The sequence below is a fragment of the Garra rufa genome, chromosome 22 (assembly GCF_049309525.1).
Source record: "Garra rufa chromosome 22, GarRuf1.0, whole genome shotgun sequence".
Lineage (NCBI taxonomy): Eukaryota > Metazoa > Chordata > Actinopteri > Cypriniformes > Cyprinidae > Garra > Garra rufa.
In genome coordinates, this window is record NC_133382.1 from 33,258,701 (window position 1) to 33,270,465 (window position 11,765).

At 33.9% G+C, this 11,765-nt stretch overlaps 1 protein-coding gene across 1 annotated transcript in view; it reads right to left on the bottom strand.

The window, feature by feature from the left end:
• LOC141297328 (cadherin-18-like) overlaps positions 1 to 11,428 on the bottom strand; it is a 37,383-nt gene extending 25,955 nt beyond the window's left edge. The window contains exons 1-3 of the mRNA XM_073827730.1: positions 11,296 to 11,428; positions 3,173 to 3,294; positions 718 to 835 (exon numbers count right to left, since the gene is read on the bottom strand). Coding sequence (XP_073683831.1) covers positions 718 to 835; positions 3,173 to 3,294; positions 11,296 to 11,311 — 256 coding nt within the window. The 5' untranslated portion in view covers positions 11,312 to 11,428. The remainder of the gene's footprint in view (positions 1 to 717; positions 836 to 3,172; positions 3,295 to 11,295) is intronic.
• Between the last annotated feature and the right edge of the window lie 337 nt (positions 11,429 to 11,765).

The following is an 11,765-nucleotide window of genomic DNA, read 5'->3' on the forward strand; positions in this document are numbered from 1 at the left end:
GCATAAACTGGTTTATGGGGTTTTGGGCACTTTTATTTTAGCTTGAACAGACTGCAAGAGCAGCTATGTTTGTAGGTTTGTGAATGCAGATTTTAAACAGGATGCCCAATCGACCCCAAAACAGCTGAAAAGTGAAAAGGTTGATTGCATGTTGACTTAAATCAATAAAAAAATGAATGAAAACAAACCAATATTCTTCACGTCACACAGACGCCCAAAACAAACACAGAACAAGAAAAAACAGAGCAAGCGCAATAAACAACTTTAATGTTATGGTGATATTGATTATTGAAAGAAATGCCATTACAGCTCATTGATTTAACTTCTCAGCAGCTATTAATCATACATAAGGGATTTTACTTCCGTCTGCATCTAAACTGTCATCAATCGTCTCTCTTAAGCTTGCGGTCGACATTTAATTATAACCTAAATGTTGGTCAACATCAAAAGGGAAGTTTATTGATCATATAAGAAGACTTCTGCAGTCATTTTTTTTTTTTTTGCAGTCAAAGCTTGAATTTCCTAAATTGGCATGGATAAGTGAATTCATTATTATAGCTTGCATGAAAATGGCGTGTATAGTGAACATCTGAATGCTACTTTGTGCCTTTTGTCGTAATGGAAGAGAATATTAAACCGCACACATTAACGCAAATATTAAAAAATATTTGAATACAATCAATCAATAAATCAGTTTTTTGCATCCTACATCCATACCTTCATTGTCTTTTATTGTAAAGTTGGGGTTGGCAGGAACTCCTCCGGGAAAAGAGAACGAAAATCCCTTTCCGTTGGCGAAATCATCTTTATCCACAGCCGTGATTGTCTGAATGACCTGCGGTCAACAGAACACAATAACAAAAGACATGAGAAACACTTCCTTTTCATATTGAACTATCTCACCTTTGCTTTTGCTTTTTGATTCTCTCTGGTGAAGATTGACTGATAAGGTTTTTCAACTATTAAGACACCCGAGTTGTACATGTATACACTGATTTTACCAGTTTCTACTGTGGAAGACCCCACCGTGTATTTAAGCAGGGTTCAAAAGCTCAGAACACAGTTTTCTTTGATTCTTTCTGTTCCCCCCCCTCCGGCTGTCATCTCAGAGTGAACTTCTGAAATCTCTGCTGGCATCTCAGCAGCTGCAGGACGCCATGCGCTTTGTGACTTGGCTTGTTGGTCTGAGTTGTCTTGGAAACTCAACAGGCATTTGATTCCTTGAGTGTGGTCCATTATGAGTTGCACATCCCTGTTCTCTACTCCCTGCAAAGAGCATTTCCCTCCAATTGAAGGGGTTCAGACTGAAGGAGACCTTAATTGGATTGCCTTGTGTGAAACAAGAAATGTGACCCTGGACCACAAAACCAGTCTTAAGTCGCTGGGGTATGTTTGTAGCAATAGCCAAAAATACATAGTATGGGTCAAAATTATTGATTTTTCTTTTATGCCAAAAATCATTAGGAAATTAAGTAAAGATCATGTTCCATGAAGATTTTTTGTAAAATTCCTACTATAAATATATCAAAATGTAATTTTTGATTAGTAATATGCATTGTTAAGAACTTAATTTGAAGAACTTTAAAGGTGATTTTCTCAGCATTTTGATTTTTTGCACCCTCAGATTCCAGATTTTCAAATAGTTGTATCTCGGCCAAATATGGCCTTATGACTGGTTTTGTGGTCCAGGGTCACAAATAATAAAAGGCAGACAAATTCAAAATGCCATTTGTTAAAGTTAATGCTTGTAAATTACTGGAAAGTTTTTCACATAATTAACTTGTATCATTTAATAATAATAATTTATTATTATTATTATTATTTTTTTATACATGTAGAATCACTCAATTTGCCATTATTCTGAAAACAGAATCAAGTAGATGTAAACTTTTGAACAGGGTCATTTTTATAAATTCCACTCTTATTTTCTCTAGCGGACCATATGTAAACATATTTTATGTGAAATATCTTATTCAGGTCAGTGCTAAATACACAATAACATGCATTTTGTATTATCCCTCTTATTTTGGTAAAATAATTAACATTTTGCAGATTCTGAAAGGAAAAAGTAAATTTTAACCTCAACTGTAAGCTTCAACACCTGAGCAAAAGTCCTAAATTCTTCTCTTATTATCAAACCAAATTTACAAAGAACAGGAAAAACAGTTTTGTTAACATACTTCCTCCTATTCCCAGCTTAAATGCAATCAAATGTAAGTAAACATCTGTAGGCTGATTTTGGCAAAAGGTATAAAAAGTGTCTAAACATTTCTCTCTTTCTTTGAACCAGCTAAATCTTCAACCAGCTCACTCAGAAACACCTGATCAACCAATAATGTGAATTCGGGGGTGGGGCCATCTGTTTTTCCAACCAATGTCAGGCAGAGAAGCAGTTTGCCACATCTGTTTTAAAATATTCTTTATTTTTTAAAGTCAGTTTGGCGATTCTAGTGGCGCAGAAAGTACACACTCTACTTAAAACACATGAAAAGGGCACAGAAGCACTTTAATGTGCTACTCTGGTAATGTAGTGTGGATAATTTTTGGAATTGGATGTACTGTTTTATGTTGGGAACACAGGGGATATTAAAATAGGCTTGACCTCATCTGTCCTTCATTTTCTCTCGCTCTCATCCCTCTCTTTCTTCAGGCCGCTGGTGAAAAACAGCATTTTAAAATTAAATGGAAAAGTGTGGGTAGGAAAATAGAAGTGTGCTTTAGTGAGTCAGAGCTGTCACGCTTTGTTGATCAGATTTTTATTCTCATTGAGAGATGATTAGCATTCCTATAACCCCCTTCCATTTTTCTATTTCAGCCTCTCTAAATATTCACGCTCGCTCTTTTTTCCTCACCATTCATGGTGGGGAACTGTGGCGGCTCGTAAGGGAATTATCTACGCAGGCTGTTATGTAAATCCATATTGATCAAACCCGTATTATAATCCTTCAGATGACCACCTTAACATTTGTTAATACACTAACTGCTCGCATTTTTAATCACAAATATACATATTTATGCATTGCATGTTGCATGAATTATACTCATTAGTAAGTAAACTGATTAAAACAGCAGTTATTTTACAACAATTGACCATAAGGAGACTAGGCTTCCCTCTTGCCTTTTCTGACAGGAAAGTGAGACAGAGAAACAGTTTGACTGTAGTGGGACTTGCCTGTCCTGCTCTGGTGCTTTCACAGATGATGATCTCGTCTTCTGTGTTGATCATTGGAGGATTGTCATTCACATCTAGAACCTGCACTGTAACGGGCACGTGGCTCTGAAGACTGGGATTGTCTGAAAACATACAAAAACATTGCAGCATGTGGAAAAAATGTCAGATTATAGGGTTAAAAAAAGAATGTTTGAGCTACTAGAAAGTTCTTCAGGAACATAAAGCTTTTGTAAACAGAAGATAATAGTAATGGAGATTTATATCTATGCATTAAAACAATACTAAACCCATCACCTCATCGATCCATCCCTTTATTCACACATTAAATCCATCTGTTGTGCATTTAAAGTGCTTAAACAACAAAAGTAACTTGAAAATATCACATGAGAAGTTCTCATAGTTCTTAAGCTGTTAGAAGTTTAAACTTTTCTCAAATTGTTGTCATTGATTTTAAACACAAATCTGCAGAAAACCAAAATTGTGACCTTGTACCACAAAACCAGTCTTAAGTAGCACAGATATATTTGTAGCAATAGGCAAAAATACATTGTATGGGTCAAAATGATTGATTTTTCTTTTATGCCAAAAATGATACATGTTCCATGAAGATAGTTTGTAAATTTCTTACTGTAAATGTTAGTAATATGCATTGCTTATAAATTCATTCGGACAACTTAAAAGGCGATTTTCTCAATATTTAATTTTTTTTTTTTTTTTGCATCCTCAGATTCCAGACATTTAAATAGATGTATCTTGGTCAAATATTGTCCTAGCATAACAAACCATACATCAATGGAAAGTTTATTTATTCAGTCAATTTAAAATGTTAAAACATGCTAAAGGGATTTGAGAGTACAATACTCTCAAATGATCAAATATTTAATTGACAAATAGAACACACAGAGATCAGGGGATGTGTAAAACTTTATAAAATTACTGTAGTCCCCATTATGTAGAAATCAAAACAGGTCCATGTGGACTAGGACACTAGTGAACTAAAATGTATTTTTGCTGAATATCAAATTATATAAAAACAGATAAACAAATAACATGGCAACAACCAATTACATTCTGATTAGTAAACACAGGTTGTGTAAATTTCTATCAAGTCTGTCTCAAAATAACACATATCTGAGCTGTAATTTCTCAGAGAAAGGTACATTTGCATGCACTCCTTGATCCCCGGGTGGGATCCGGCTAATTTTGTTTACAAATTGGCTAAATCATCTAATAGCAATTCTCAGTGAGTCGGACCCATACTGATTAAATTAATTTGAATCAAAACACTATAAATGCAAAAACGCAGAAATTAACAAGACATTATAATGCTCGTAAATTAAAAGCAGGTTCACAACAAGGATATACAAATATTCGGTTGCAATTACAAACTGAGTAATTAACAAGATAAATTACATTCAGTTAGGGTCTTTGGAAATTACTTTGCATCTTTTAGACTCACGTATCACAGTTTTTAATTAACTATATTACTATATAAAAAAGGTTTGTACCAAAGCATGCATAGATAGATAAACCTGTGTTATTTTATACATCATCTGTACAATTTCTCTCTTCATTGCAGCTGTGTGAAATATTTCAGTGAGAATATGAAGTAATAACAGCCTGTTAATGTTTCTCATGCTGGTGTTGTGCTCAGCATACATACTATTGCTATTAGATGACTTCATGCATGCGTTTTGCAAGGCTTTCCAGAAAAGGTGAAAGAGCTCTGTTAGCCCTGTATTGAAAGCTAAACTGCGTGAAGGATATCTACTCATTACAAGAAGAAAAACAGGGTTAATTATTAAATGGATGACAGTGGGGTTTATCTGATGAATAACACCTATTTGTTCCCTTTGGGAATTTTCAGCACTGTCAAAACTTTAGTAACATGGCTAGAGGTGAACAAAAAGACTTGCCATGAAAACCACACTGTATACTGAACCAAACAACAGGATGTTAATGATAGATCTAATTGTGTATCATAGTTGTGTCTCTCTTCTGTATGCACGGTATGTCTTGGCTCATTAGTGTTGCCAGATCTCTATAAAAAATGCAAATACGAACAAGCCAATAAAAAATGCTCTTCCGAAATGCTTTATCTTGGAAATAAGCCACAAAACATCACAATCTGCCATTGCCTATTTTTGTTAACTTTATGTTGCCTTTATGTTACCACCATAACTTTATGATAGCTAACTTTATGAGCTTCTAATAAGAGGACATGGCAACATTTCAAGAGTGTGCTCTGTGAAGCTGCCTTCAAAACATAAAACACAATACCTCTGTTGACAGTGGTTTAGTTAAAATTGCTGAACATAGCAAGTCTTTGGTCAATGTAATATAACTTAGTGAGTTCTGTTCCGCACACACTCAAAACTAATTTAGGATTCTCTTCTGTAAAATAGTTGAGATCTCTTCTGAGACTCTCTAAGAGATTAATGTATATCTCTGAGCAGCAGACTTATACAAAGTCTTCATTTGATCTCATTGCTGTCTAGGGAAAATAACTGAGATATTAAGGGTGATGTGTGATTTTTCATTTACGTGCTGGATAAATGTGGAATATGATTATCATATAGAAGACTGAATATGTGTCATTGATGCTGGGTGTAAAGGTAATTACTCTGATAAAAATCTGTAGCAGAAGAGTCACTTGATTTTTTACGCTTCATCTTGGAAATAAGCCACATACCAAAAAAAAAAAAAAAAAAAAAAAAAATCACAATCTGCCATTGCCTAGCTTTATTAGCTTATAATAAGAGGACATGGCAACCTTTCAAGAGGCAACCTAATGAGTCACATGACTCCTTATGCTTTATCTTGGAAATAAGCCACATGAAAAAATATCAAAATCTGAAATTGACCACTTTATTACCTCTAACTTTATGTTAGCTTTGTTAACTTCATAATTTTATGATAGCTTTATGAGCTTATAATAAGAGGACATGGCAACTTTTCAAGAGCCAACCTAAAGAGTCACATGCCTTATTATGCTTTATCTTGGAAATAAGCCACATGCCAAAATATCACAATCTGCTGATCAAAGTCGATACTTGCTGACAAAAAATACACTGTTCTACAAGCTGCAAAAAGACCAAATGTAACCAAATTATATATTAATGCAACATCATCAAGTTTCAAGCAGGTTTTAGAAAAAGAAAGACCATTGTATTATGAAGTATATTACATAATTAGATCATTATGGCAGCATGCAATTAAACTTTATTTCATCGCTACAAATTCAGCATCATTCCTAAAAAATAATAGTACAACAGGGTGTGAAATTAATGAAGGCTCAAGGCAAAAAAAAAAAAAAAGCCTGAGAAACTTATAACGTAGAGTTCATGTCCAGGCTTACTAGGTCCCATGGTGCAGCTCAGCCCCTAGGCATAGTACAGTAGGTCTCATGGTGCAACTGCATACCTTGTGATGCAACTCAGCCTCTGAGCTCATGCCCTCTTAAATGTAAAACGCATTCAAAATCTGAATGCCTTAACCGGTGCTCTCTCCCGGGTCCTCTTCAATATGGACGGCTAACATGAGGTGGATCCCCAGCGAGAAATTTGTGCACACACACAAAACCAACTTAGCTGGTTTGCAGGCTGGTTTTAGAGGGGTTTTGACCACTTCTTTAGCTGGTCAGGTTGGACTTAACTTATCAGACTGTGAGACCAGCTTAAACCAACTATAACCAGCCAACCAGTATAGGCTACTTGTAGATGTTATTTGCTTCAAATTTAAGTTTGTAATGTTGTGATTCATCTTAGAGCCAGTCTGGCTCTTCTTTACAAAGTTTTGAACCAAAACGACTTAAAAAGCTGTCTCTCACTGTTATGCTCTGACGTGAGCTAAGAGCAAAAAGCCAGATCTATCAGTTATATCTACAGAATATTCATGCATCACAACTAGAAGCAGCTGATAAAATAGTCAATGGCAGTCAATGGCAGAGTTACTGTTAAATGCAATAAATGTGCGTATAATTGCTGAGACGTCTTATAAGCGTATCAGGCCAAGTGAGTTCCTCTCCCTCGTCATCCTCACTAACGAGCACTCTAACATGAATTCACACCCACAGCGGGATCAGAAACGAACATTTCTCCGAATGAAGCCTTTAATGGCAAAACCATCGCCATGGCAACAAACACACCATTCGTTTAGAAAAAAAAAAAAAAAAAAAAAAAACTACTCCTTTCAATGCATCTTTGATTGTGTACAATGGTGTTAAACACAAACACATCAAAACAACATCAGAAATGTGATTTAGTGTCATTTGGGATGTTTTTTTTTTATTGAACGTTCATTGCTCAGATTTGATTGTGGTTCTCAAAAATGTTGCATTTAATTATCATTATCAAATTTTATGAAAACAGACGACTGTTTACATATCTCAGATAATGTAAAGCATCTGCCGAAATGTTGTTGAGCACAGATCTGAGCACAGCTTGAGACCTTCAAGATCTCTGAAGCTCTTGAGGAGATTAATGTACATCTCTGAGCAGCAGACTTGTGCAAAGTCTCCATCTGATCTCATCGCTGTCTAGGGAAAATAACTGAGATATTAAAGAGAAGTGTGATTTTTCAATCACGTGCTGGATAAATGTGGAATATGATTATCATATAGAAGACTGAATGTGTGTCATTGGTGCTGGGTGTAAGGGTAATTACTCTGATAAAATCTGCAGCAGAAGGGTCACATGACTCAATTTACATCACTGCCTGTGATTTTTATCATCTGGGAGATTATACTATGCTCCCAATCCTTCCCAGTTTTTGTTCTCTTGCATGAGTCTGTTTGTACTTCACTCATAAATGTCAATTTTGTTGTCATTTCCTCACCCTTATTTTGTTCCAAACCTGTATTTCCTGCTTTTGTGCAACACAAAAGGCGACTCTTTGAAGACTGTGTGGATCACTATTTAACACATTTTTTTCCTCATAAAAATATTTTATTCATTAATTGTTATCGTTTCTCTCTTTCCCCATTCCTGAGGGAAAATATATACAAAGTAAAACAAAAGCAAAGTCCCCTTGTAGTCACTAATTTAATCACTTTAAAGGTATCTTTAATAATTAAAATACATATTTAAACTTTTTTTTCCTCATAAAAATGTATTTATGTTTTTTTTTTTTCTTTTGCCCATTCCAGAGAGAAAATATATGCAAAAACCAAGGCGGGCTTAATTTATACAGTAGAACAAAAACAAAATTCCCTTCAAGTCACTAATTTAATCACTTAAAATTTATCTTTAACAATCTAAATACATAGTATACATTTTTCTAGTAATAAAGTCCCCTGCAGTTACTAATTTATTAATTAAAAACTCATCTTTTACATAATTAAATTACATAATTAAAAACTTTTTTACCATTAAAAAAAGGTATTTATTTGTTTATGTATTATTTAACATTTTCTTTCACCATTTCAGAGAGAAAATATATACACAATTACCAAGGCAGGCTTAATTTTTACAGTAAAAAAAAAAACAAAGTTCCCTTGCACTTACTAATTTAATCACATAAAACGTATCTTTAATCATCAAAATACATATTTAAAAAAATTTCTAGTTATTAGGTTCCCTACAGTTACAAATTTAATCACTTAAAACTTATCTTTAATACTTAAGATGACATATTTAAAAAAAAAATTCCTCATTAAAACAAGGTATTTATTTTTCTTTCTTTTCCATTGTAGAGGAAAATAGATATAAAGACCAAGGCAGGCATACTTTGTACAGTAAAACAAAAGCAAAGCCCCCTTGCACTCACTAATTTAACCACTTAAAACTAATCTTTAATAATCAAAATACATATTATACATTTTTTTAGTAATAAATTCCCTTTCAGTTACTAATCTAATCATTTAAAACTCATCTTTGATACTTAAAATGACATATTTAAAAACATATTTCTTCATTTGAAAAGGTATTCATTTATTTGATTTTTTCTTTCTTTTTCCATTCTAGAGGGAAAATAGCAAGGCAGGCATAATTTGCACAGTAAAACAAAAGCAAAGCCCCCTTGCACTCACTAACGTAATCACTCAAAACTTATCTGATAATCAAAATACATATTTAAACATTTTTCTGGTAATAAAGTCCCTGCACTTAAATTACTTAAATCTCTTCTTTAATAATTAAAGTAAAATAAAACACATTTTTGCTTTCATATAATTATTTACGTATGTATTTATTTATTTTTATTCTTTTCTTTCTTTCCCCAATCTAGAGGGAAAATATATACAAAGACCAAGGCAAGCATAATATTAATTTTAACAGTAAAAAACAAACAAAAACAAAAAAAACCAAAGTCCCTTGCACGCACTAATTTAATCACTTAAAACTCATCTTTAATAATCAAAATACATTTAAACATCTTTCTATTAATCCCCTGCAGTTACTAATTTAATCACTCAAAACCCAAGTTTAATAATTAAAATGTCGCATTTAAACACTTCCCCCCTAGCATAACATTTATTCATTTATTTTATTTTTTCTTTCTTTCTCCATTCCAGAGAGAAAATACATACAAATAGCAAAGCAGGCATACTTTTTTACAGTAAAATAAAAAACAAAATCCCTATTGCAGTCTCTAATTTATTCACTTCAAACTAATCTTTGATCATCAAAATACATAATTAACTTACATTTTTTTCTAGTGATTTTTATTTATTTTATGCAATGACCAAGGCAGGCATTTTTGTTAACAATAGAACATTATTTTATTTTATTAAATAAAATATGTATTTTTAACAATAGAACATTATTTTATTTTATTTTATCAAATAAAATATGTATTTATTTTTATTCTTTCTTTCTTCATTCCAATGGTAAAATATATACTAAGACCAAGGCAGGCATAACTTTTACAGTAAAACAAGGTTTAATCACTTAAAACTTACCTTTCATAATAAAAATAAATATTTAAACATTTTTGACATTCAATATCCAAAGCAGGCATCATTTTCTACATTAAAACATTGATGTTTATTTTATTTTATATTATTTTTTATGACCAAGATACGCATATTTCTTTACGATAAAACAAAAACATTACTGCTAATATGAATACAATATTATTACCAGGTATGTATGCCATGAAGTTTTGTAAAATGGCTTTAATATAGTAACTCTACACCCTGACCTCATTTAGTATGCGGACACATGAATATGCAAATGAGTCCCTGCCTCCACTCCATTGCCATTGTGTAGTGTAGTAAATGCTACAAAATGGCAAGTGCCAATATTGGATTAATTCAGCCAATAATGTTTAAACCAGAAACTGATTGATGCTGAAGAAAAGGAAGAGCATACAGGGTCTAATAGTCCACATCTAATCAAAATGGTAATGCATTTCATATATCGCTTTCTATGTCAGACATGTAATGGTAATTGATATAATTAACCTTCGACTTGACTACCCAATCAAACAGCTAATAATGCATTGCTAACATTGCACAAACCATGTTCCCATGGGTAGGAAGTGGGTTTCAAATTGCTTTTTTGAGACTAAATCAAATGAATCATATGAATCACTCTTTTGAGTTGGATCTTTGAATGAATCTGATTCAAAACATTAGATCTGAAAGACGATCATAAATCAGTCTGAACTGGTTTTCAAATTGTATACAGGAATTAACAGCTCACTGGAGGGGAAGATTACGAGGGAAAAACATCTACGTTCAGACTGTAAAGCTGCACACAAGGCATTTGGATACATTTTAATGATATTCTACAGTGCTTCTGGATCCATTTGAAGCTTGAAAGCTTTTGGCTGCATTCATTTTAATTGCACGAGAAAAAAAACAAAAACAACAACAACCAGCAGTCTTCATTTTTCTCTTTCAACAGAGGAAAGTAAGTCACGAGGGGTGAGCAAATAACCACAATTTTCATTTCTGAGCTAACCATTCCTTATGTGCTTAGAGGTGCGATCCTTGACTATTAACAGGCCTGCAGAGTTGATTTCACAGCAGCGGGAGGGCGAGCGCTTTTCAAAGAGAGAAAGCGACCAGCAGTCCGTTTCTCATGAGCGCACGAGCCGTTTATTGCCGAGACTGTCTTGGCAAACTAATTTGCGAGTTATTAAAGTGGTGAAGCTCAACCAGCATGGTTTCTGGTACCCACCTTCCTCTGTTGCCATGACAGTGATGTTGTGCCAGGGCGTATCCTCGCGGTCCAGGAGCTGAGTGGTTCTAATGACTCCGCTGATGGATTCGATATCGAAATACACCTCTTTGTCTTCTCTCCGCTCGATGAAATACCTAAATATAGAAGAAAGAGCATGAATACTGCATGAGCCTTTCCGTCTTTCATCACTCTACATCATGGCTGTGGCACTGAGAGCAAAGACAGCTGGGATGTGTATGGTTATCAGAGAGCTCATATTGCTGTACATGACTGGTGTCGTGAAACCCGGCCAACTTCACTTGTGGCATGACTTATGAAAGGACTACTCCATGGTACAAAGCTCAGCCTGAAGGGCCATATTATACATTTTTTTTATAGTAATTCTTTATTATATTGACCAAAAGCTTGTATTACAATACGAGACACACAACACATAATCTACACTACCAGTCAAAAGTTTTTGAACA